Source organism: Acinonyx jubatus, chromosome B4, assembly GCF_027475565.1.
Source record: "Acinonyx jubatus isolate Ajub_Pintada_27869175 chromosome B4, VMU_Ajub_asm_v1.0, whole genome shotgun sequence".
NCBI classification, from domain to species: Eukaryota; Metazoa; Chordata; class Mammalia; order Carnivora; family Felidae; genus Acinonyx; species Acinonyx jubatus.
In genome coordinates this window covers 135,267,774-135,293,869 of record NC_069387.1, presented here as the reverse complement: position 1 = coordinate 135,293,869, position 26,096 = coordinate 135,267,774, and the positions used below count along the sequence as shown (strand labels likewise).

Below are 26,096 nucleotides of genomic sequence, written 5' to 3'. Positions count from 1 at the left end.
GACACTCTACGGCAGAGAGAGAGAGAGAGAGAGAGAGAGAGAGAGAGGGAGACACAGAACCCGAAGCGGGCTCCATCCAGGCTCCGAGCTGTCAGCACAGAGCCCGACGCGGGGCTCGAACTCACGAACCGTGAGCTTATGACCTGAGCAGAAGTCAGATGCTTAACCGACTGAGGCCCCCAGGCACCTCTAACTGGAATTTGTAAAGCCAGTCTGTGAGGAGATAATAAAGGAAGCGAGTAGAGCAAAATCTTAACTGCAGGGTCTAGGTAGTGGTGCCTGGGTGTATACTGTACAATTCTGGTTTTCTTCCGTAGGTTTGAAAATTTTTATAATAAGATGTTGAGGAAAAGTGAGACAAAGCAAAGCCAAGCCCTTCGGAGGGTGTGCGTCTGTGTGTGTAAAACCGTACGGGGCCGTTCAGAGCAGTGATGGAGACGCCCGGCGCCTGGACCCTGGCTCCGCCTTCCAGCCAGAGCCAAGTCTTGAGCTCCCTTCTCCTGCTTTCTCCTGGCGGGAGGTCGATCGCCACACCCGGAGGTGTCAGGGCTGTGGCAGGAACCTGTCCGGCGCCTGGCCTGGCTGGTCCTTCAATCACTGGGGTCACTTGCCCACTTGAGAACCACGGGGAACGTGTCATACTTCCGGTCACCAGCAGAGGGTGCACGTAAAGCAAACAAGCGCCCAAGGTTTCCAAACCGGGGGTCTTCCCCTTGGAATATTTTCCATAAAATGATGCAAAATTCAGCGTTTAAAGCAAGCTTCTCCACACTAGGGCCATGATCCCAGTCATACCGACATGTTATTGATGGCTGCAGTGGGCTCCAAGAGCTCTCTCTCTCCCTTACTCGCCTGTGCCCGCCGGCCCCTGTACGACTCACCCTGTACTCCTTTGCAAGGATCTCCTTCATCAGCACCCCTGCCGGGCTGTGGGGGACCCTGGCACAGGGCCTCGGAGAGCACTCAGTGTGCAGCGGATGGACAGACATTACCTCCCATTTCTCACTTTATCTCCCTGCCCAAACGCGGCAGGGCTGACCATCTGGATGGGGCGTCTCTCCTCCATCACCCGTACCCTCCCTCAAAGTGTGGCTTGTTCAGCCTGGCCAGCAACATTCCGAATTGGATCATCCTGGGAGGCAATGGGACCAGGTGTCCCCTGCGTTCCCCGTTACGGGTTGAATTGTGTGCCCTGCCCCCCACCCTCAGAAAGATATGTTAGAGTCCTCACCTCCAGTATTTCAGCCGTGACCTTATTTGGAAATAAGGTTATTGTAGATGTAATTAGTGAAGATAAGGTCACTGGGGTGGGACCTAATCCAATACGACCGGTACCCTTACAAAAAGGTGAAATTTGGGGCACCTGGCTGGCTCAGTCGGTTAAGCGTCAGACTCTTGATTTCAGCTCGGGTCATGATCTCACAGTTCGTGAGCCGGTTTCTGGCCGATACGATGTGAACGGAGGTGAAGTGTACGTTGTCTGTGGCTCGTCCTTGAGGGCCAGGACTGCCCCCTTTGCTCCCTTGTGGCCCAATGACACGGAGCAGCATCCCTGGGCCACAGGACGGGAGCTGGCAGAGAAGTGACAGAGGGCTGCTCCGGGAGCGAGACGTAAACTGCTTTGCTGAAGCCACTCTTGTTTTGGGGTCTCTGTTACCAGAACCAGGAGAGCCGGACGCCCCGGCTTCAACCCCAGGCCCATCACTGCCTGTCCACGTGACCTTGAGCAAGACACTTAACATGTCTGTATCTCAGGCTCCTCTCCCAGAGCAGATGAGTAATAAAGATACCCACCCGCCACTAGCCGCCCCGAGGGTCAAATTGTTCTAAATGCCTTGCATGTAGTGAGTGCTCCCGTTAGCTTTCACGGCAGCTGGACCCGGGGTGCCGGTGACACACAGGCCCCCTCGGATGCCACTCTCTCTGGGATGGTCCTGGCAGGGCCACGTCTACGCCTTCCCTGTACGGCCCCCACGGCTGCTCCAGGAACACACTTTCGGGGCAGAGCTGAACAGAAACCTCGTACACACACAGGGGAGGGGATTAACACGGTTTGCCCGCCGTGAAAAAGCGGAGTCGAAAGTCACTCCTGAAACACGGGGTGTATTTCTTTGTAATAAATGCGACTCTTCAAAAGGCTGCTGCGTTTTATGCATGAACAATTCAGAAGACAAGGACCGTGTCTTTTTCACTATCGACTTCCTGTATTAAATTGCGTGAAATAACCTTCAGTGGGTTGATTTGTACAGACTTCTTCCATATATTTTTTCCTGAAAATAAAACAAGGAGAAAAAAAAAAATCAGCAAATGCCTGGTTTCCTAAGGAATCTATCTTTTTTTAATATGTAAGGAAGAAGGCCACAGACTTTTTACCCGTGTGTTAGCCCCGGGATACGGAATACATTCCAGCCCGAGGAGCTCAAGGGTGAGGGAGGGATGTGTTTTATCATCGCCCTGCGGTTACACTGGGCACTGGCACCGGCATAGTCTGCAGAGGTCTTAGAATTAAATCTCTGTGGACGTGGCTGTAAAGACATCTGTTCATTCCATTCTGTGGGATCATCTCTACTGCTCCTCTGGGGCCCCCGGCGGAAGTGAGCAGCCAGCAATGGACCCGCCAGGGAACAGACACCTGATTAGAGAAAATACTGGTGGGTCTCTTCTGAGTTCAAGCCAAGAGCTTGATGGACACACAAATAACTAAGGCAATAAGTAATGTGGGGTTTGGGGTGGGGTTGGGGGGATTTCAGAGAGGGTGGTGAGGGGCAGAGGGACAGGAAGAGAGTCTTAAGCAGGCTTCATGCCCAGCACAGAGCCCAACCCAGGGCTCGATCTCATGACTATGGGATCATGACCTGAGCTGAAGTTAAGAGTCGGATGCTTAACCGACTGAGCCACCCAGGTGCCCCAATACTGTGTTTTTTGTTTTGTTTTTTAACCAAGTTCACCTACGGATCTGCATTAGACGTTTTCTGTCGCTGGCACTCTGAACTATGGGTGGGGTCTGTCAGTGTGAGGAAGAGACTCCAGCTTGCCCTTGGCAGCTGCAGCAGCTGGCACGGTCCCGCCCCCCCCCCCCCCCCCCCCCCCCCCGCCTCCCGCCACCTCCCGATGTCTATGCCAAGCAACCTCCTCAGAAAAGCCTTCTGACTCCCCCAGGCCCAAGAGCCCTCCCCCTGGGCGTACCCCACGACCCGCACCCATGTCTGAGCCGCTGGGGGGCGCTATGCCCACATGCGCGCCTCCCACGGAGGGTCTCCTGGCCTGTGCTGGCACCAGTGGTTTCCAAGCACTTAATGGCCGGCTTGTAGCTTTCAGCCCCTCTCTCCCTTCTGCTTGAATTCTCTACCAGGAGGCTGTGCCCGAGCCCAAGTCACTGCTGCGAGGGGGCTTTGGTGAGATACACGGCCGGGGCCTGGGGCCCTTGCGTGGGAAAGACTCGGGGAGGTGGGCCCGTGCTGCCTGCCCGACCGTCCCCACGACTCGGCGGGATCTCGGCTCTGGTGCCCCCTGCCGGCCCCACCTGCTCTGCCGTCACCCCTCCCCCTGCCCCTGCCCCTGCCCCTTGGCCCAGGCCCTCACTGCGAGCGCTGCTCCTTGGCCAGGCTGAGGTTGGCGCAGTCCAGTGCCCGGCGTAGGTCCCGCTGCTGGCGTTTCTGCTGCCGCTCTACGAGCAGGGTGGAGCCAGCCCTCTGCACCCTCTGCCGGTCCCAGTCCCTGTCTCGCTGCCACTCTTCTTCCCGAAGCCGCTGGAGGGGGGAGAGGCGACTCACCACCACCGCCCCCCCTCCCCAGGAAGAGATCCAGGGGATCGCCCGGGAGAATCGGCCTCTCATTTCACAGATGGGGAAACTGAGGCTCAGAGAGGGGGCAGGCAGGTGAGCAACATCATGCAGGGCATCAGAGGAGACCAGCGCCACCTGCCAGCCCAGGGCTCCGCGGGCAGGGCCTGCGTGCCTCCCGGCCTCCTACCCGGACGCTGCCAGTGGGGCGCACTGCTGAACACGGGGATCACCTGGTGGCTTCCAGAACCTACTGAAGCGGCAGCCCCACCCAAGGCCAGCGGGCTCAAGGCCTTGGGGGTGAATTTCTGCATCTCAGCTAACTCCTCATTGGCTTCCAGCCCCCTCTATAAAAACCACTGAGCCCTAGAAGAGGAAAACCCATCAATGCGGAGGGAAGGGGTCGCTCCCAGAAACGTGAGCCGTTCTACCGGCCGTCCTGAGTCTGAATTATTGGTCAGCTCAGCCTTCTCCTGCAAAAGGAAGCAAAAGCAGGTGACACCAGGTCTGAAGATGAACACACCTCCTTCCCTTCCGTGGGTTTTAGGGCGGGGCTTCTGCTCACCCGCTGAGCAGAAGTAGAGTGTTCAGCGGTGCCCCCCCGCCCCCCCGACCTGGGCCTGCCAGCCACCGGGTGCAGACGGGCTGGCAGAGGGCCTGGCCCCCCACCCAGGACCGAGAGGAAGCTGGTGCCCGGTTCTGCCGCCTACAGGGCAAGTCATTTTGCCTGCCTGAGCCTCAGTTTCCTCACCTGTAAAGTGAGGCTACTCACAGCTGCCCTGAGTCATAACACAAGGTGTTTTCGTCAAGAAATACAGGATGCTGGGGCGCCTGGGGGGCTCAGTTGGTTAAGCGTCCGACTTCAGCTCAGGTCATGATCTCACGGTTCGTGGGTTCGAGCCCCGCGTCGGGCTCTGTGCTGACAGCTGGGAGCCTGGAACCTGCTTGGGATTCTGTGTCTCCCTCTCTCTCTGCCCCTCCCCTACTCACACTCTCTCAAAAATGAATAAATGTTTAAAAAATTTTTTTAAAGAATACAGGATGCTGGAGCACCCTGGAGGGCTCAGTCGGTTAAATGTTTGACTCTTGATTTCAGCTCAGGTCGTGATCTCAGGGTTTGTGGGTTCGAGCCCGGAGTTGGGCTCCGAGTTTACAGTACGGAGCCTGCTTGGGATTCTCTCTCTCCCCCTCTCTGCCCCTGCTCGCTCACTTTCTCTCTCTTTCTCTCTCTCTCAAGATAAATAAACTTGGGAAAAAAAAAAAGAATATGGAGTGCCATGGGGACCTGCTTGCCCTGGACTAAGAGACAGACAGCCTACCTATTCTTTGACCTCAATTTTCCAAACTGTCTCCATGCAGAGGGGGGAAGTGCTCCGGAGGGCATACAGGGGTGCGGAAGGGGGCAGGCGGATTTCTGAGCGGTGAGGCCTGGTCTAGGCTTTTTTCCCCTTTGCGCTTTTCGGTCTTAATTTTCTACGAAGATTGAAAATCAGATAAAAATGCTGCTCTCAGGACAGGTGGCCGTCCCTCCTTGCCAGACAGTTGGGCTGAATTGTAGGAGTGAAGGACAGAGCAAGGCCTGGCAAGGGCGACCCACATTCCCTGCCAACCTCGGGGCTCTTCCCACCTTGGGCTACTTCCCTGCCTGCCCCCGGCTGTCCCCTCTCACGCAGGGGCTGTTTTCCCTCCCACACCGTTGACCCTGTGCACCTGGACGAGAGCCAGCAGGGGAGCTCTTCTACCCGCTCCCCCTTTCCTGAGCCAGGCCGCTGCCCCTCCCCCAGTACCTGCCTGCTCAGAAGCTCACACTGACCCTGGCACCTGCCAGCACCCCACCTGGGGTGGTCATCTGCTGACCCTGGGGCAGCCCCGTCCACCCTTGCAGGCCTGAGAACTTCCTTCTTCCTGGCTTCTCCGTGATCCCCCCTCCTCTCCAAAGACCTAGTGCCAGCCTATCAGCTGTCACCCCCTGGGCCCAGCCTACCAGTGATCCTCGAACTCCAGTGGGCATCAGAAGAACCCCTGGGGGGCTTTCCTGGCTCCAGACTGTGGGTCTGCCCCAGGATTTCTGGTTCAGAAGGTCTGGGGTGGGGCCTGCGAATCTGCATTTCTCCCAAGTTCCTAGGCAATGCCGATGTTGCCGGTCCAGAGACCCCCCCCCCCCTTCGAGAACATCTGCCCCCACCTTGTCATTACCAAGGATGTCAGCCTCCCTAGTGTCACCCTCAAGTGTCCCGTCCACCACCATTCTGATCTGCCTCTCCCACCCTCTCTCCAGCAGCCCGGTTTTTCGAGTCCTCGCCCCACCCCGGGACCTGCCATCCACTGACCGCGTGCTTTCTACTGTCCTGGCTCTCCTGTGACTTCATTTCCCTCCTTGTTCGGCCCGGCGTCCACGGCTGACACCCCCTGGCGCAGATGCCCTCGGTGCCCTCGAAACTCTCACTTGGGTCAGACATGCCGGGCAGGTCTGTACAGCTAAGCGTGGCCGGGGAACGTCATCTGACTGCACTCACTGAGGACACTTCAAGTGCATGACCTCCAGCCCTGGCTCTGCCTGGCCATCCCTCCCCTTTCTCCTAGGCCATTCTTCTCCAGCTCTCCTAATGACCATTCTCAGTCCTCGAACCCCCAACCTGACCCCCTCACCCTCGGCTGCTGACCTCCCTTCCTGTTTCCCCAGAAAATAGGGGTTCCAGAAGTGAAGCCCACCCCCACGGCCAAGGACGATCAGCCTGAGTTCCCACCCACCCCAAGCTTCAACTAGTGCTCCCAGGGCCTTGTTCTCCTGCTGGGGACACGGGCTCCAGCAAGTCCCCTCTGACATCAATTTCCCCCTCTCTACTGCGTCGCCCTCGTGGCATAACAAGTATGCTGTTATTTCCATAATCAGAAAAAGCAAACGACTGTCCCCACCAGCTACCACCCCATTTCTCTGCACCTTTTTCAGCAAAACACTTTGAAAGCGGTGTCTGCATCGGTGGGTCTCCACTTCCTTCCTGCCTGTTACCTTTCTGTCCCCCACGCCTCCTCCAAAGATGCTCCTGATAGAGTCCCCGGCGACTGCCCCCTGGATCCTGGGTTCAGCCAGCAGCCCAGCCACAGGGTTTGACCTGGGGGCTCCCCTTGCCGGGTCCCTCCTCCCTCTTTGGCTGCTCCTTCTCAGCCCCCTCGCTCTCTATAAATGAAGGTGGGGGTGGGGGTTGTCCCATGAATTCAGTCCTTAGTCCCCTTCTCCCTGTCTTCACTCATTCCCTGCGTGACCTTAGCCAGGTTCGCGGCTTTAAATACTCTCTGTGTGGCCATGCCTCTATGCTTATGTCTCCAGACCTTGTTCTGAACTCCCGACTATGTATCCAACTGCCTACTGGCTTTAGGTTGTGGCAGAAAATGTTACTTGCCTCCCGGTAGCCATTTTTCGGTCTTCCTCAATAAAACCATTGCCGGCTACCTTGCCGCCTGAAATAAACACTACATTTCCCAGTTAGGGGCAACCTTGTGACTAAGTGTTATCCAGTGGAATTTAAGCGGAAGTGTCCTGTGAAACTTCTGAGAAATGTCCTTAGAGTGTTCTTCCTCATTCCTTTTCCTGCTAGATGGAATATGCATGTGAGGGCTGGGGCTCAAGCAGCCATCCTGTACTAGGAGGAGGGAGCCAGTTGCCAAGGATGGCAGAATGTTAGTCAAGGACCCTGGAGTTGCCATGTGATGTCTATATGCCAGAGATAAAGTTCTGTTTTATTTAAGATGCTGTTAGTTAGGGTTTTCTGCCATGCTCAGGCATGGAATCCTCACAGATATAGATGTGTGACGCACACTGCACACGCATCGTTTCCAAAATTGCGCCTGTGACTTCCATTCCCCTATCAACCTGCTCCTCTCGCCCTCTTCCTGTCTCTGTAAATGCCAACTCCATCCTTCTCATTGCCCAGGCCACAAGGCCTGGAGTAATCCTTAACTCCTCTGGGTCTCATATGCCCCACCCAACCCTTCAACCAACCCTGCTCACTCTACTTTCAAAATAGATCCAGAATCTGACCATTTCTCAGCACCCTGGCTGCCAGGGCCCTGGACCAGCCAGCATCATCTCTCACCTTGACCGCTGCAACAGCCTCCGTAACAGGCCCTCTCCTCCCACCCCCACCCCCACCCCAATAGAGCCTTTTCTCAAAACAGCAGCAAGAGGGATCCTGCCACACGTGTCACTCCTCTCAAAACCCTCCAGTGCTCCTCATCTCCATCACAGAAAAGCTCTTCCCCATGGGCTGCCAGGACCTTGACCTTCCCCCTCCCAGACCTCTTCCTCTCCCTCCCCCCTCATTCCTCCACGGCCCACCAGGCTCCCTGCTCTTCTCTACTCCTGCCTCAATGCCTTGTCCTTGCAGCTCATCCCCTGGTGGTCCTTCCTCCGATGTTTGCAATATTTGCAATACTCGCGTGGTGCGCTGCCTCCCCTCCTTCAGGTCTTTGTTCCAGTGTCACTTCCCAGTCCCCTGGGGACCCTTCTCAAACTCAGCACCTTCCATCCCCTTGGCCCAGCCTTACTTCCACCCCAGTACATATCTCCCTACCTCCCCAAACGTAAACCCCTTGAGAGCTGCTTCTAGGGACAAGTACAGCAGCGGTGAGAACTAGACGGCTGCAGGAAGGCAGCGGGTGTACAGGTCTGCGGCTGGGGGCTGGGGTGGGGGATGGGCGGGCAGGTACCAGCTTCTCCTGGATTTGCTGCTTCTGAACCAGACGGATCTGCTCCAGCTGCTCCCGGGTCATGCCTTTCCAGCGGTCGGGGACCACGCGGTGGGGCCCGAAGGAGCTGGCTGCCTGCTGCGGGTTCTCGGAGAGCAGGTCCCCACGCAGCAGGTTGGAGATCTCGGCCAAGTCGTCTTCTTGTTCTTGTTTTTTCTCCCGAGTCTTCCTTTCCACTGACTCGGTGGCCTGCACAGGGGAGGACGGACAGTGAGGAAGGTGCCCTGGGTGACCCCGTGGGGACTGAGGCAAGGCTGGCGCATCTCACTGGGGTCTCTTGAAGGAAGACAATGGTAAAGTGCGCCTGGGACAGGTGGGGCGGGGGCGGAGAGTCGGCAGACAGGCGTGGGGAGGCCCTTGGACCCTGGCAGCCTGGGTGATGGGGGGCACGAGGGCTGGGCTGAGGGAGCCCCCCTCTGCACTGATTTGTCGAAGAGGGGAGCGGCCTCCCCAGGTTAGGCCGCCATCTCCCCCAGGGCAGGGCTGCGTGCCCCTCCCAGTGGCCCTGGTCCCCTTGGGTGGCCGCAGGCCACAGAGAATACCCGCCAGAGTGATTCACAACGGCGGCGACCCCTCAAAGGTGAAAATGCTCTCGATGCACGTGGGCCACGGGCCCCGGGGACAGACAGATTCCGGGTCAGATCCCTGATCCGGGGAGGGTGAGGAGTGGAGGGACAGGGCCCTGGCCATGTGACCGGAGCAAGTCACGCCCCCTCTCTGGGCTGCAGCCGGTTCTCGGCTCGGTGTTACCCGTTCTCTCTAGCAGCAAACAAGGGCGCTGGGCAAGGTGCCCGCACGCCGCGCGCGCTCGCGAAAGGCCAGCTCGACGGCGTCACGGCAGCACAGGCTTTGCGGTGGGACGAGCCCGGACTCACGCACTGAGTTAATTAATTAAACAACTCGTTGTTTGTTTATCGACTAATCATACCCCTCTGGCCGGGGAAGGTAGTTGGAGGACAGTGCGCTAAACGGGCCAACACGTTGCGTGTATTCACTCGTTTAATCCCACGACGACCTCACGAGCACGTGTGACAGTCATTGTCGCTGGTCACAAACTGTCTCCCGAGCTCCTCCTGCAAGGTGGCGCAGCCGTACTTCCCCACCTGCTTAGAGCGCTCGTGGCCACGTGGCTTCCTCGGGCCCGTGAAGTGTGAGCAGAGGTGACTGTCGTGGCAGGATGAGGCGGGGTTGGGGGGGTGGGGGGAGGGACAGGACACGTTCCTTCTCTTGTGCTGCTGCGGTTGGGGGCCCTGGGCTTCGGGGTGAGGGTGACGAGGAGCAGAGCCCTCAGCCGACCTGCAGGCTTGGCTCCCTCTGACTGGTACTGCTGGGTACTGCCATTATCCCCACTCTACAGATGGTAAAACGGAGGCACTGAGCCGGGTCGTCCCAAGGCGGCAGACGAGAGCCCGGCCTGGCGCCTGCACAGTCGGGGTCCGGCGTCTGCCACCGGCCCTGAACCGCAGCACGTGTCCGGGGAAAGGAGCAGCCCTCTCCTCCCAGGGGGACACGCTCCAGTGCGGGCCTCCTCTGCGGAGCCGGACCGGCCCGCCCGCAAGTGGCTCCGGAGGAAGGTTACCTGGGCCTCCGCCTGGATGCTCCGGCCTGTTTTCCACTCAGGAGCAGAGCGGCAAAAGCCGACGGCGGCTTCCCCGGGCGCGGGGGGCGTGGCCTGGCGGCGAGGCCTGGCAGCGCGCACGCGCGGAGCTGGGGGACCCCGAGAGGGCTGGCGCGGTGCAGGCGCTCGCCGCGGAGGTTACCGAGTGAGAGCGTCGGCGAGTGCGGCGACACGGTTTCCGAGAAGGCCAAGGGCGGTCCCCCAGCGGGAGGGCTCGCTAAATGATCCGCTGAGCCAATGAGCGAGCGACTAAATGAATGGCCGGAAGAGCGGCCACAGTGCAGTGCACAGCACCCGGCGCCCGGCACCCAGCACCCGGCACCCAGTACGCAGCAGCACACAGTACATGGCATAGAGCACCCGGCACACAGTACGCAGCATCCAGCACCAAGCACCCAGCACACGGCACCCAGCACCCAGTACACAGCACCCAGCTCACAGCACACAGAATCTAGCACCCAGCTCACAGCACCCAGTACACAGAATCCAGCACCCAGTACACAGCACCCAGCACACAGTACACGGCACACAGCTCACAGCACAGAGTATACAGCACACAGCACCAAGCACCCAGCACCCAATACACAACACCCAGCTCACAGCACACAGTACCCAGCACACAGCACCCAGCTCACGGCACAGAGTACCCAGCACACAGTACACAAAAGCCCCATCTACCATGAATTCTCTGCGGGCCCTGGAGCAGGTGACCTCTCCTCTTGGGCATCGTCTGCACACAAGGCAAGGACCACAGGATGTCTAAGATGGCCTTCGGTCTCCCGGCTGGTGCCGCGGTCTGCCCTTGGTCTCCCCCCATCCCCGGCAGTTTGTCCTCCTCGGTCCCCGCCCCACCCCCATCCCCTGCCCCGCTGAAAACCAACATTCTCTCTGGTCTCTGGTCTCTGGTCCCGCCTCTCCCGGAGGTTTTGATTACATAAATGTCCCACCAGCAGGACATTTTTGAGCTTGTGTTCCAATATATTTATCTCACAGCGTGACACCATTAGACCACACATGAACAGTGCTTCATAATACACATGCACACATGGGAGTTAAACACGGCGAGGCTGCAAAAACACTGCAGCAGAGTTCTATCCCTTCCTGCTCTCCAGCTCATCGTCCCGCCTGCCCTACTCCACAGACCACAGTTCTGGGCAACCAGTTCACCGGATAAATGAATCCAGGGCGGCCCCCATCCCACCCAGGACGTAGAACTGCATTTGTAAAGAAGTCTGGAGCCGGGGTCTGATTAACTGGAGGACTAGAGAGCTTGAAGCAAGGCCAGTGAGGGAACGGGCAGAGCAAAAGGCCGGAGGTGGAGAGTTTGGGAGGAGGTCCCGCAGAGTTTAGAGAGGAGGGAGGTGTCAGGAGCCCCGATCATCAACATGATGATTGTTGCCCTTAGTGAGTGCCAGGACCTGGTCTTGATGAGGATGAGCTCTGAGAGGTGACAAAGAAGTGAGACCAAGACAGGATGCCAGAGCAGTGCTGGATGGCCGTTTAGGTAGATGTCACTGTCCTCAGTGTTAGAGAAGAATCTGAGGTTTGCAGAGTTTAGACAAGCCCACCGCGCCCCCCTCCCCCCCATCCCCAGGCTCCCAAGCTCAGGAGCAGGGGCGGGGGCGCACTCAATCTGTACCAGGGCAGCCCCCAGGAGGACCATGTGGATGGTGTGGTGTGAGTCGGTGAAGGGCTGAGCTTGGGACTTGGGACGGGGAGACTGGGGCGTCCCGGGAGCTACCTGGTTCCTGTTGAATTCTTTCACAGCTGCACAAACCGCCTTTCTGGTGGCACTTTCCAGATTCTGTAAATGCTTGGCCGTTTCATCAAACTGCAGCCTTGTCTTGAAGTAGAGGCCCTCTGAAAGGAAACGAAACGCAGTCACACCTCGCTTGCCCGCCCAGAGCTCCTTCCCAGGTGCGCAGAGCACCCTGTGGAGTGTCCAGCCACGCGTCTCTTCTTATCCTGCCCTCACCCAGAGAGAGGGGATGCTCAAGGCTGCTGGGACACTTAGATGAGGTGATTCAGGTAGAGCTCTTGGGTGCAGGCCCCAAGGGTCAGCATCACTACCGGGGATCAGTAAGGTCTGCTGGCGATTGGTGATGTCTGCTAGGGATGGGTAAATTCTGCTGGGAATTGGTGATGTCTGCTGTGGTCCTGGGCTGGGACCCTCATCCATCTTCTTACAAGGACAAGGGAGCTCTGCTGTGGGGAGCAGATGGGGCTCCGCAGAGGAGGGGTGTCAGAGTGGGGAGATATTCATGCAGTGACACTAGGACTTTTCCAGGCCAATGAGCAGCAGCAGCATCAGAAGAGGTTAACGTGGAACATGCAAACAACAAAAGGTAAAGATCTGGACTCAGATAAGAGCAGGCTCCTATCCCAGCCCAGACACTCCCTAGCTCTGCAAACCTGAACTATTACCCAACCTTTCCGAGCCTCCAGCCCTCATCTGGGAAGCAGGACAACTCCTACATTGCAGGGTTGTTACTTTAAACAAACAAACAAAAAAAAGCCACCGATCCAAAGGTCCTTCACGTGGTGTTTGTGCCCCATGGCATCCTCCTGATGTCCAAACACAAGAGCAAACTCCAGCCGTGAGGCAGGGGCCTCCGTTCCACTTGAGCTTCATCTGTCTTCCCCTCCTTCATTCATCCTTTCAGTTGACACAGCGCCACGAGGAGGTACACACAGGACTGTGCCCTTTGCAGGGCACAAAGTGTGTAGTGACGGGCAAGACAGAAAGGGTTCTTCCTGCCTTTGGCGAACTTACTGTCTGGGCAATGAGCCAGGTCACAAACAGATGAACCCCGAAAGAGATCTATGAATGCACACTGCGGGAGTGCTGTAGGGGGAAAGGGTCCTCCTGGGAGGGGACACACTGGGAATACCTGGCTCAGGCAGACGGGGATGGGGAGGAAGAGAGGAAGCGTGCTTCTCTGGGAGGAAGTGACCTTGGAGCTGAGGTCTGGAAGGACAAGAAGCTGGGTGGAGAGCAGGTGCAACGGGTCTGACATGAACAAGGATCTGTCGGCACCCAGAAGTGAAAGGAAGCCAAGTGGCTGGAACACAGTGAGTGGGGTAGGGGGCATAAGGTGACACAGGGGCTGAGCAGTGGCCCAGCACGCAGGGCCCTGTAGGCTACAGAGGATTTTGCATTTTGTTCCAGATGTAAGAGGGAAGCCATTGGAGGGTTTTAAGCTGGGATGGAGGGACTAGGGGTGACATTGTTTAAAAATCAGCACTCTGACTGCTATGTTGAGAAGAGACCAGAAAGGACAAGAAAGAACATGAAGGACTATTAGAAAGCCCTTGGTGTGGTCCCTCCAGGTGATTAAAAAAAAAAAAAAAAAGGTGGTGACTCGTATCACTGTGGTGACAGCAGGGATGGGAGAAGCGGGCCATTCAAGATACATGCAGGAGGTGGAAGGACGGGAATTGAGGATGGCCTGAGAACAAGGGTGGCTCAAGGAGGACTCCTGGGTTTGTGACTTGACTAGGGAAGGAGGTGTCATTGATGGAGGGGAGGATGGCGGGGGGAGGAGCAGAGCCAGAGGGAAGTTCAGGGTTACTCTCCAGGATATTCTGAAGTGCCTGGGGAGATGTCCAGGGGGCAGTTCAAGGACCAAGTCCAGGGAGATGTCCAGGGGGCAGTTCAAGGACTAAGTCCAAGGCTGAGACAAAGTCTTTTAGCCAGAGATGGACATGTGGAGAGCCTGGGAGGTGGCTGAGATCTTGAAAGCCCTACGGATGCATTGTTCAACAGATATCTATGTGCCAAGAATGAAAGACAGAGCAGTGAATAAGACAGAGCAAATCTCCTGCCTTCAACGAGCCTGGGATAGGATGCTGGGGAGAGGGATGACAAATAAATAATCATACAGTATGTCAGTGATGGGGCTTTGCAGAAAAATACAGCAAGGAAAGGGAGACAGAGTATGGGCATGGGGGAGGGTATGGGGTTGCAATTTAAAATAGTGGTCAGGGGAGAGACCTCTCTGGTAAGATGGCATTTCATCAAAGACCCAAAGAAGGATAAGGGGCAAGCCATGCAGATATATGGGGAAATGTTTCCAGGCAGAGGAAACAGTAGGTGCAAAGGCCCTGAGGCAGAAGTGAGCCTGACACACTTAACATTCTGAGTGAGGAAGCCAGTGTGGCGAGGATGAAAGGAATGAAAGGCAGCGTGGTAGGGGATCATTCCAGACTACGAAAACCTTCCCGGTCCTTGAGATGAATCTGGTGCTTATTCTGAGTAAAATGAGAAGCTATTGGAAGGGTGTGCGCAAAAGATCTAGCTTAATTTTTAGCAGGATCATCCTGGTCACTGGGTTGAGAAGCAACTATAGAGGGCCAAGGGCAGAAGCACGGAGACCACCTGCAGGCGATTGCAATAATCGCACTGAGAGATGCTGACAGCTTAGCCCAGAGGGGTAAGAGTGGAGGTGGAGAGAGGCGGTTGTGATTTGGGGTGATTTGCTGCTGGACTGGACATGGCATTTGAGGCAAAGGAAGGAGTCAAGACGCCTTGGGGTTGGGGCTTGCGCAACTGGAACAATGGAGTTCCCATTGACGGGGGTGGCGGTTCACGGGGGGGCAGGCCAGGGTGTCTTGTGTTGACTCTGATAAGTTCGTTAGACACCCAAGAGCAGATAAACGTCCAGAGGTGACAGGACGTGTGGGCTGAGAATCAGGGAAGAATCCAGGCTGGAAGGGTACGTTTGGGGGAAAGATGGCCTATCGGTGGTATCTAAACCCACGAGACTAGTTGAGAGCGCCAAGACCAAGTGTGGTTGAGGCAGGCAGGGCGCAGAGGGCACTGGTAAGCAACAACACCCGGAGGTTGGTTCGGAAGGGGAGGAGAAACCAACCAGGGGGCCAGGGGAGGGGAGCCGGGATGAGAGCGGGTCCTGGAAGCTGGCGGAGGAAGTATTTCCAGGAGGAAGAGATGACCAGCTATGGCACAGGCCGCGGATGAAGGAGCCGCCTGAAAACAGAGCTTGGATGCGGAAGCTTGGCGGTCACCTTGGGGCGCCCGGGTGGCTCCGTCGGTTAGGCGTCCGCCTTCGGCTCAGGTCATGATCTTGCCGTTCGTGAGCTTGAGCCCCGCGTCAGGCTTTGTTGCTGCCAGTTGGGAGCCTGGAGCCCCTTTCAGGTTCTGTGTCTCCCTCTCTCTCCGTTCCTCCCCCACTCGCACTCTTTCAAAAATAAATAAAAATTACCAAAAAAAAAATTTTTTTTTTAAAACAAAAAAAAGAAAACACCGGTCACCTTAGTGCAGGCAGAGTTTACTGGACTTGTCGCAACTGCCTCAGGGATGGAGGTTGTTCCAGGTCTTGGAGGCTTTGCCAGAGGGGTTCCCTGGGCCTGGAGGGTCCTGGTGAGGACACGTGACCCCTGAGCCCTAGGCCTCACCCCCCCGCCCCCCCCCCCCGCCCCCCGTTCCCTGCGAGAACTTCTAACACAGCCCCCAGAAGACCCAACTGGACCTGTGTATTTCCCACTGTCTTCCCAGCAGACTGGGCACCTCCTTTGGGCAGGGTGGGTTTTGCACCTGCACCTGGCTGGAGCCCAGGGGGAGCACAGAGTTGCAAGCTCAGAAATGAAGACGTTTACATCCTGGAACACAGGCTCTTTCCCCGGCGGCCAACACAGCACAGTGGTAGGACATGAAACACCAAACAAAGCAGGGGGAAACCCACGGGTTTGATTGGTCGGAGAAAGTATTGGGACCGGTTTGTCCCTTTGGGCTTCATTACCTGCACATCTTTGGTGGGCACGGGCACTCTCCCGTTCCCGCTGCTGTTGTAAGGACCATTCTCGGTTTTGTTCCTCCTGGAATTTCTTCCTCTCGTGGAAGTTTAAATCCTCTCCCATGAATTTCTGCATTCCCGATACCGTATTCCGAATATCGTTATCCGACTGCCTGGCTGGGAGATCTTTCCTAAGGGCTAGGGGGTCAGATAGGTCAAATTCACGGCGAGTTTCTGGCTTCTGGAAGGTCTGCTGGAAGTCATTGATGGCTTTACAGAGGCTTTTCCTATCTCTCCTTTCTCGGCCTTCTAATATGCATGTGATTTTGTCATTTTGCCTCATTTCAGCAGCTAGAAGAGACACAGCATACCCATAAGATTAAGGTTCAGAGAAAAAATAAATTTGAATCCACCTTAAAAAATAATTTCTAGTGATCCTAAAGGTAATATAAGCCTTCAAAAGGCTAACACAACCATTAAAGAATTAATATTTAAAAAAATTTTTTTAATGTTTATTTATTTATTTTTTTAACGTTTATTTATTTTTGAGACAGAGAGAGACAGAGTATGAAGGGGGGAGGGTCAGAGAGAGGGAGACACAGAATCTGAAACAGGCTCCAGGCTGTGAGCTGTCAGCACAGAGCCTGACGTGGGGCTCGAACTCACGGACCGCGAGATCGTGACCTGAGCCGAAGTCGGCCGCTTAACTGACTGAGCCACCCAGGCGCCCCTAATGTTTATTTTTGAAAGAGAGAGAGAGAGCAAGCGAGCGAGCAAGTGGGGGAGGGGCAGAGAGAGAGAGGGAGACACAGAATCTGAAGAAGGCTCCAGGCTCCGAGCTGTCAGCACAGAGCTCAACGCGGGGCTTGAACTCACAAACCACAAGATCATGATCTGAGCTGAAGTTGGACACTTAACTGACTGAGCCACCCAGGCGCCCCAAAATTAGTATTCTGAATATACAAAGAGTACCTACAAATCAGTTTAAAAAACCAAACAACCAAAGAAAATAATGGGCCAAGAATAGGAACAGGAAAATCACTATAAAGAAACCTGAATGGGGGTGCCTGGGTCAGTTGGGCGACCAACATCGGCTCAGGTCATGATCTCCCCACTCGTGGGTTCAAGCCCTACGTCAGGCTCTGTGCTGCAGCTCACAGCCTGGAGCCTGCTTTGGATTCTGTGTCTCCCTCTCTCTCTGCCCCTCTCCCCCCATTGGTGATCTCTCTTTCTCTCTCTCTCTCTCAAAAATAAATAAACATTAAAAAGAAATTAAAAAAGAAAGAAACCCAAATGATCAAGAAGTTGTGAAAAGATGGTTGACCTTACAAGATGGGAAACATCTAATAAGTTGGCAAAATATTTACAATGCTAATAATAGAATATATTAGAATAGATACAATGCTAATGCTATATAGCATATACAATGCTAATAATAGAATATAATAGAACATTAGTAAGGACAGTAAGGAAACAAAATTTCTCATTCACTGCTTGTGGGAATGTAACTTGGTGCACTTGTAACTTTGGAAAGCAACCTGCCAATATCCCATAAACCTGAAAACATGCACACCCCAATACGTATTAGTTCCTCTTCTATGGTATCTCTCACCTGCATACACTAGGGACACAATGCCTGGATAGGCATGCAGCAGGGTTTGGAAAAAAATCTGCCCATAGGGGAATGAATAAAAAAATTGCAGTTAATTCATATAAATATCACAAAATACTTAAAGTGAGCACTCTGTATGTAGATCAACGATTAATTTTAAAAATACGTTGCGGACACAAAGGTGCAAAAGGATCCATTCCATGTATTTATGCAAAATGTCACATAAAATTTGTGTAAAATTTTAAAACACACGCACACAATTTTATATCCTCATGAATATGTCCATAAATAGTACAGCATTACAAGAAACATGCATGGAAATGTCGCACCCCTGTGAGGAGGGAGGAAGAGGGAAGGGGAGGTGGGGGAGAGCTCTATCTATCCATCTATAACTATACACACACATTTACATAGGTAGGGTTTATATATATTTACATATAAACACACATTTTTATATATACATTATAGTACTTATATATATAGCTATATATACACACATACATATATAGGACTTAATTCTCAAAAAGCATTCTTAAAATAAGAGATCTAAAGCCAATTGGCAAAATGTTAACATTTAATCTGGTAGTGGGTACATATGTGTCTGTCCTATCACTGTTGTAAGTTTTATTTATCTTGTAAGAATTATTTTGTTCAAGTTTATTTATTTATTTATTTATTTATTTATTTATTTATTTAGAGTGTGCGAGTGGGAAAAGGGCGGGGGGGGAGAGAGAGAGAGAGAGAGAGAGAAAGAGAGAGAGAGAGAGAGAGAGAGAGAGAGAGAGAGAGAGAATCTCAAGCAGGCCCCACGCCCAGTGAGGAGCCCAATGTGGGGCTCGATCCCACAAACTGTGAGATCATGACCTGAGCCAAAATCAAAAGTCCCATGCTTAACCGACTGAGCCACCTAGTGCCCCAGGTTTGAATTATTTTTAAACATGACAAAGGTAAACTGCTTAGGAACTAGAGAATGGTACAAAGAAAAAAATATATTTCCCTTGTATTCCACCATGCCAACATCACCACTGCTGACATTTTGGTCTATTTCCTTTCTGTCTTTTTCTAAGCTTATTTCTTTTTATATATTTTAACATTTAATGGATAGCCCATGGTATATACAATTTTGCATCCTGCTTCTTCCTATTTAAAAAATCCTTATAGTGCTTTAAGAAGAAATAAGCTGGACTTGTTGCACCTGATGTGGGAAAGTGACTTCTATTTGGAATTTTTAAAAAAATGTTTATTATTTTGTAAGAGAGAGAGCTCGCGCACAGGTGGGGCAGGGGCAGAGAGGGAGAGATAATCTTAAGCAGGCCCCACACTCAGCAAGGAGCCCCACTCAGGGCTCTATCCCATGAACCATGAGATCGTGACCTGAGTCAAAATCAAGAATCAGACACTTAACCTACTGAGCCACCCAGGCGCCCCTGTTTGGAATTATCTCAGAGCTCCGACAGTATCTTATCTTGCTCTGAGTCACCACAGCCAGTGTGAACCAAGAGTGTCCCTGTGTCCTCTAGTGCAAGCAGCTGTCCCCAGGAGAAGGTCTGAAACTTTTTGGCAGAGAATGGTGTGTGTGTTTAAGGGTTTTCATGTCCGGTTTTTAAAGAAAACTGAGAACAGGGACGCCTGGGCGCATCAGTCGGTTAAGCGTCCGAACTTCGGCTCAGGTCATGATCTCACAGTTCGTGAGTTCCAGCCCCGCATCGGGCTCTGTGCTGACAGCTCAGAGAGTGGAGCCTGCTTGGGATTCTGCGTGTGTGTGTCTCTTTCTGTGTCCCCCCGGCTCGCGCACACTCTCTCTTTCTCTCAAAAATAAACATAAAATTTTATGTTCTCGGGGTTATGTTCTCGGGTTTATGTTCCCGAGAACAATGTACATTTACCCTCACAATACATTTCCTACACCCCCCATAGAATTCAATAGCTGTTTTCCTTTCAAGAGAGAAAAAATCAGCACATTAAGTTAACTGAGCACAAACAATGGTGAAATTTTAAAAGGATGAAGAGTGTGAAAATGACAAGCTTTTACACTTTTGAAGCCAATGAGGACCGGAGTCTGGAGTTATACAGCCCCAGACTGCTAGCTAGGCTTCAAGAGATGCTCACCAAAAGTTTCATGTCTAGCTTTTTCGGTTGCTTCTTTTATCTTCTGGTCATGAACCTGAGCATCCCAGGCGTCTGTGTCTCCCTGGAAATGGAAAACAAAGGGAGCGGAGTTACAGCCAGATAGTTTTAGTCGGTTGATAACAATCCTACTGATCTTTTTTTAAGCCTTGTTCCACTGTTAACTAGTTGTCTTAGGGACACATCAGTTCTTTTCATACCTTTTCAGCCTGTCCCCAGAGCCTCCTTCTCCCTTTCTCTTAGTTGATAGATATCTGCAGAACAGGGCAACTCCTCCTCTAGGAAGCACTGATGTCCTCTCCCAGTCTCAGTCTGTGCACCCCTGACACCCCATGCTCCCCTCCCTCACAGCCCTGATTCCACTGCTGTGAGCAGTGGACCATTTTTGTTTTTTGTAATATAGTTAATTTTTTTTAGAGTATGTTATTTATTTATTTACGTGAATTCAAGTTAGTTAACATACAGTGCAGTATTGGTTTCAGGAATAGAACCCAGTAATTTATTACTTACATACAACACCCAGTGCGGATCCCAAGTGCACTCACTCCTTAATGCTCATCACCCATGTAGCCCAGCTCCGCCCCCCCCCCCCAACCTCCGGTTTGTTTTCTGTATCTATAATTTTTTAGTGTTTATTTTTGAGAGAGAGAGAGACAGACAGAGCGTGAGTGGGGGAGGGGCAGAGAGCGAGGGAGACACAGAATCTGAAGCAGGCTCCAAGCTCTGAGCTGTCAGCACAGAGCCCAATGCGGGGCTCGAACCCACAAACTGTGAGATCATGACCTGAGCCGAAGTGCGAGGCTCAACCGACGAGCCACCTAGGCGGCCCTGTCTTCTGTATTTAAGAGTCTCTTACGGTTTGCTAACGTGACCGTTTTAATGCTAGAGTCCATCGGGCCATGAACTCTGCAAGGTCAGGCAGGGATTGCCATATTCCTCATTTCCTGTGCCCAGCTGAGGCGTGCCACAAAATAGTAACTCGCTGGCATGTGTCAAATGAATAGACTGGAAGGAACCCCTGGTGGTGCAGAAAATCCGGTTCAGAGAAACGAGACCCGCCTTCCGGTCTCTGACTAGCCACTCACTGAAGGCAAGCTCCGTCCCTGCTGCAGGACTCAGTTTGCCTGTCCTGCAAGTGAGAGGGTAGGTGTCTGCGAAGGTCTTCCCCCTCTTCGGCAGTTAACACGACGAGCCAGTGCCCTTTGCGGCCGTGCTTGGATCAGCAGTTTCGCTGCAAGGGCTCATCCCTGGTCTCCGCCGCCCGCCCCTCGCTGCCCCCACCCCCCCATTCCCACCGGGTAGAGGGCCTCACCCCGATGATCCTGTTCCTGGCGTTGAAGATCCGTTTCTGCCGGCACAGCTCCCCGTGCCTCCTCTTGGCCAGGCTTAAGTACCGCTCCAGGTCTCTGGGCTGCGCTATCTCCATGGCTGGAAATCGCGAAGAAACCCTGAGGGGCTTTTAAGACAAACGAGATGAAAAAGGAAAGACAACCAAAATAAAACAAGCTGCAGCCTAAGCCAGGCTGGCTCCCTAGGAGGCCGGGCGGGTGCGAATCGAGCCGGCTCCGCAAGCTTGCAGTACTCCTGCGACCTCTCCAAGCCCCGCTCTCCTCGGAAACGTAAACAACCCGGTTGCTTGGGAACCGCGCGGCGCTCGCCGGAGTCTCGCTCTCCTCTCGCGAGAAGCCGCAAGCACTTCCCGCGCTTTCCCGCCGGCGTGTGCGGACGCCGCTTGAGGCGCGGAGGGCGCAGCCATGGGCCGTTTGGAGGTGTTGCTCGTGGAGAACTTTAAGTCGTGGCGGGGGCGCCAGGTCATCGGCCCCTTCAGGAGGTTCACCTGCATCATCGGCCCCAACGGCTCCGGTAACTGGGACCCTGAACGCCTCTGCCCTCCCGGGTCACCCAGAACCCATTTTGCCCGAGGGGACGTGACGTGAGGGCGGCCTAGCGGGCTGGACGCGGGCGGGTTACGGCCGTGGGCCTCCGCCAACCCCCCGGGCGCCCACCCCCCGCCCTCAGCCGCCGGGTGCCCACCTTCACCCTCGTCCTCCACCCCCAGCCCCCCGCCCCCACCCCCACACGGTGCCCCCGGCCCCCGCCGCCAGGTGCCCGCCCGCAGCCCCGGCCCTCCGCCAACCCCGCGGGCGCCAACCCCCGCCCTGCGTCCCCCGCCGCCAGGTGCCCACCTTGGCTCTCGTCCTCCACCCCGACCCGACCTCCACCCCCGCCCGGTGCCCCCTGCCCTCCGCCAACCCCCCCCCCGGCGCCGACCCCCGCCCAGCGCTCCCGGCCCCCCCGCCGACTGGGACCCCCACCCTCCACCCCCAGTCCTCCACAAACCTCCCGAGCGCCCACCCCCGCCGCTGGGTGCCCACCGTCGCCCCCAGCCCCTGGCCCTCCACCCCCAGCCCTCCGCCAACCCCCCCAGGGGGCCCCCAGGGGGGCCACCCCCTCTCTGTGCCCCCAGCCACCAGGTGCCTTCCGCCCAGGGCCTCGTCCTCCGCCACCAACCCCCCCCCCCCCACCAACTCCCACCCAGCGCTCTTGGCCCTTCCCCCTCCTGAACCGTGACCCCTCCGCCCCAGTCCCAGGCCCTCCAACAACCACGCGGGGCGCAGACTCCCACCCTGCGCTCCCGGCCCAACGCCGCTGAGACCCCCCACTCTCCACCCCCAGCACCCGGCCCTCCGCCCACGCCTGCCCTGTGCCCCCAGACCCCGCCGCCGGGTGCCCACCCTTGCCCTCCGCCCCCACCCCTCCGTCGCCTGACCCTCTACTCCCAGCCCCTGCCGCTTGCTCTCTGCCGCCGGCCCCCGCCCCCTGGCGTCCGGACCCAGACCCTCCACCCCTTGGCCCCCGCGCCCTCTGCAGCTGCGCCACGACCCCTCCCGCACACCAACCCCGGGTTTGTCCAGGCCCCTCCTCTCCTTTGCGCTGGCTCCTCGAGCTTCGCTTCGCGGTGGCTTCTCCCGCCCTCCTCGTTCCCTCTTGTCACCAGCGCGCTGTGACGGCGCACACGCGGGTTGTGTCTTTTCCCACAGCGTCCGCTCATTTCAGTCATAAAGCGAGGTTACCATACAGCAGGTTCGGGATTCCAGACTCAGCGACATTTCGCCACCCGTGTAACTTAGCTTCTTTCACGTCCCGCAAAGCACAAGGCACAAAAAAGCGAGATGGACAGGAGGTAGGAAGCTAACCAGCCCATCCTGGAGTCCGTCTGAGCGCCCTGTTGAGAGGAGGCCTCGGTCAGGGTCTCTGCTCAGTACTTCCCGCTTTCTAAGTCCAAGCGGGGAAGGACCTCTGTTCTTTCCTGAGGTCAACCCTGCAGAGCCTTCCACCAGCTGCCGTTTGGAAGTGGTCAGACATAGAGGGGTCGGTGTCTGGGGAGTCTGACACCTGGCTGCAGAAATCCTCTTTTTTAAAAAAACTTTTGTTTTGAGACAGAGCGTAAGCAGGGGAGGGGCAGAGAGAGAGGGAGACCCAGAATCCGAAGCAGGCTCCAGGCTCTGAGCCATCAGCCCAGAGCCCGACCCGGGGCTTGAACCCACGAACCGTGAGATCGTGACCTGAGCCGAAGTCGGAGACTCAACCGACTGAGCCACCCAGGCGCCCCCCCCACGCTCTTTTTTTTTTTTTTTTTCTTAATTGAGCGAGAGAGATGGAGAGAGTGTGCAGGCTCACGTGCCCCAATGGGGGAGGGCAGGGGGAGAGGGAGGGAGAGACTCTTAAGCGGGCTCCACGCTCAGCTTGGAGCCCCCACAAGGCTTATTACCCTCCTGATGGTGAGATCACAATCTGAGCAGAAATCAAGAGTCAGAGGCTTACCTGACCCAGCCTCCCAGGTGTCCCCCACATCCTCTCTTTTTAAAGGGGTTTGATCAGGCCTGGCCTTTGCCGTCCTCTCTCTTTCCTTCTGCTGGTTATCACTTCTGACTGTGTCACCGGCTGATGCTGGTCTGGGCGATATCCGGTCTCAGCTGCAGTGCCCTGAGCTGCTCTGTCGTTGACACAGGCCCCTGCTTGACGTGAGTGGCTCTGTCTTACTCTCTACACTTCTCGCCAGCCCCTTCCCTTCCTCATCCAAAGACGGAGAGTGAGATCTGAAGGAAATCATTGGTTCTAAGGAGGCTGAACAACATTTTGGATTCAGGGAACTTTCTACACAGGAATAGTGTGATAATAATGGCATGCATGGAGTCTCACCAAGTTCCTGGCACCCCTGTTTCTGTTTAACCCTCATGAATGGGTATTATCCCATTTTATGGTTTAGGAAACCGGTTCAGAGGGGCCAGATGACTCTGCAAGGTTGCCCAGTAAGGGGCAGAGCCTGGACTTGAGTTCGAGTTCGGGCCTGACCAGGCTCCCCACTGCTCTGTGATAAGAAACAAGAGATGTAATGACCCCGGCTGCTGGAGGGCCTGAAATGATAGTTACTTTGAGATTTTTCCTAACTCTCGAGTCTTCTTTTGGCTCTCTCAGTCCAGATTTCCTTTCTGAGCCCGGAAACCATTCTTGGGTTGAAGGATAATGTTTGCCTGAATAAATTAACTTATTTGACAGACCCTGAGTAGGAAACTGAAATTTGTGTTTTCCTGGCACTCCAACCTGACGTATAATTATTATGAAACTGTTGTGAAACTTCTGTTGCTTTACAAAGGTAACTACTGTTTAATGTTTTCTTTGCAGTTAGTATATGTGAAAGAATAGGCAAGCTTGGAAATATGCACATAACTGAGGATTTTCATGCATCTTCTGGGTAATATACTTCCTCATTCACGCTTGATTCCGTTGTCAAAAAGACACTGAAAAGATAATTATTATAAACATTCCTTACGTTCTTACCCTAACCTTCACTCATGTATCAGGTTACCAGACCCACCGTCAGTTGATTTTCTTCACCTTTTAACTGGTGATTATGTGAAGGGTTGCTCAATTGTGTTTTGTACTTACAACAGTGTAATATTTTGAATGTGTGTTTACGTGAAATCTTATACTACAGTCAGCCTAAAACACTTGCCCATTACCACTCAAGATCCTGTCGAAGTGATGTTTTGAACTTTTTAAAACCAGTGCCAAACTGTAAGTTTCAAAATATTCTTATCTCTTATCTTAATTCAACAATACATATTGTGATTAACAACAAGCCTTAAGGTTATTGTGCAAATGCCTTCACAAATTCCTCTTGTCCCGGTGCCCTGGAAGCTGCACTTCCCTCTTGAGAATTTGTGGTAACCCAGAGACTTTGCTTGGAACCATAGAAAGCCAGTCATGGATTCTTTTAGCATTGCCTTTAATATAATCTCTCTACAACAAAAATTTCTGGTTTACTTATTGCTGAGTTTCGCATGAGCTCTTCACATTCTCCTTCTATACAAAGGCTAAAATTCAGTATAATACTCATCCAAGACTAATTTAATGGGTGGTTTTTCATTTATATTCATTTGAACACTTGTTAATAAGTCATCTTTTAATAAATAATCTTATGGAATTACTGGCACATTTAGGTAGATTTTATTAAACCAATTGATAATTACCTGCTACATTCATTTTCTCTTAAACTTCAATTTAGCTAGTTAGTCATACTTTTTGTAATAATTTCCTGTTGTCACCACCTGTCAAAATTTGACATGTTCTCATTTGTTTTTAGTAAATCTAATGTTGATTTTTTGTGGTAGTGGGAAAAATCTCATTTTGATTTTAACCTTAGTGTTCTCCACTTGAATTCAGCAAATAGTTTTTGCGTATACATAGTGTCAGAAGCAGAAGAAGGTATGTATCATAAGACAGCTTCTGCTCTCAAGGTTTACGGAGTATAAGAAAATACACGAATTGAAATAGAAGACCCAGTAACATTGTTTATAGAACTTTAAGCAAGGAAAATACTAGATCTGATTTGGGGAGGTATGGACAAGAAGAGGTCAAGATTAGGGAAGGTTTTCTAGAGGAATTATCATTTGAACTGGCTCAAAGAGTAAAGAGTATTTTTCCAGGGGTTTGGGAAGGTCTGTCGGTGGGACAGCTAATAGTCCAAATTGGCGAGAATGTGTAGAGGAGCCGCAGGATATAACGTTGAAATCCTTTTGGGTCAGTCCTTGCCAGGGTGGTATATTTAACTTTGTGGAAGAAAATGGTAGACTTTGAAGCATATTTAGCAGAGAAGTACTACAAGTGTACCTGAGTCCTCTCCACCTCTGTTTTAAATCCTTCCCCCTTTTATTTTGTAATTCTCTCTCTGGATTTTATCTTTCTCCCTTATTGGGTAGTTTTCATTGGCATTAATACATGTCTTATTATCACTCTTATAACATAGAGGGTATATAGCTGTATGAAAAGAAAGTATAGTACAATGTTAATTGTAGAATTCAGTGGTAAATGTATGGGTGTTTACTATGAAATTCTTTCAACTTTCTTGTATGTTTGAAAATTTTATAGGGGCGCCTGGGTGACTCGGTTGGTTA

The 26,096-nt window shown here is 53.7% G+C and overlaps 2 protein-coding genes across 6 annotated transcripts in view; one reads left to right on the top strand and one right to left on the bottom strand.

Moving 5' to 3' along the window:
* Nucleotides 1-2,083: 2,083 nt before the first annotated feature.
* On the bottom strand, nucleotides 2,084-21,594 carry RIBC2 (RIB43A domain with coiled-coils 2). 2 transcript variants are annotated; one of them, XR_003424166.2, is made up of 8 exons: nucleotides 20,951-21,594; nucleotides 19,621-19,702; nucleotides 15,906-16,250; nucleotides 11,888-12,006; nucleotides 8,490-8,717; nucleotides 3,583-3,749; nucleotides 2,374-2,632; nucleotides 2,084-2,270 (listed from the first exon to the last, which is right to left on the bottom strand). XR_003424166.2 is itself a non-coding variant. In XM_053199511.1 (7 exons), the coding sequence occupies exons 1-7, from the start codon at nucleotides 21,062-21,064 to the stop codon at nucleotides 2,192-2,194; spliced, it is 1,134 nt and encodes a 377-aa protein (XP_053055486.1). In that variant the 5' UTR covers nucleotides 21,065-21,589; the 3' UTR covers nucleotides 2,084-2,191. The 2 variants fall into 2 exon arrangements, 1 of the variants encoding a protein (XP_053055486.1); XM_053199511.1 differs by lacking the exon at nucleotides 2,374-2,632 and having other exon boundaries at nucleotides 20,951-21,589.
* The window catches only part of SMC1B (structural maintenance of chromosomes 1B), a 75,722-nt gene continuing 70,963 nt past the window's right edge, over nucleotides 21,338-26,096 (top strand). For 3 of the 4 annotated variants that reach the window (XM_027070468.2, XM_027070465.2, XM_027070462.2), the window contains exon 1: nucleotides 21,338-21,501. In XM_027070468.2, the coding sequence (XP_026926269.1) occupies nucleotides 21,393-21,501 (109 nt within the window). In that variant the 5' untranslated portion in view covers nucleotides 21,338-21,392. Of the gene's footprint in view, nucleotides 21,502-22,656; nucleotides 22,823-26,096 lie in introns of those variants that run through there. The other variant, XM_027070463.2, reaches the window with a different exon arrangement.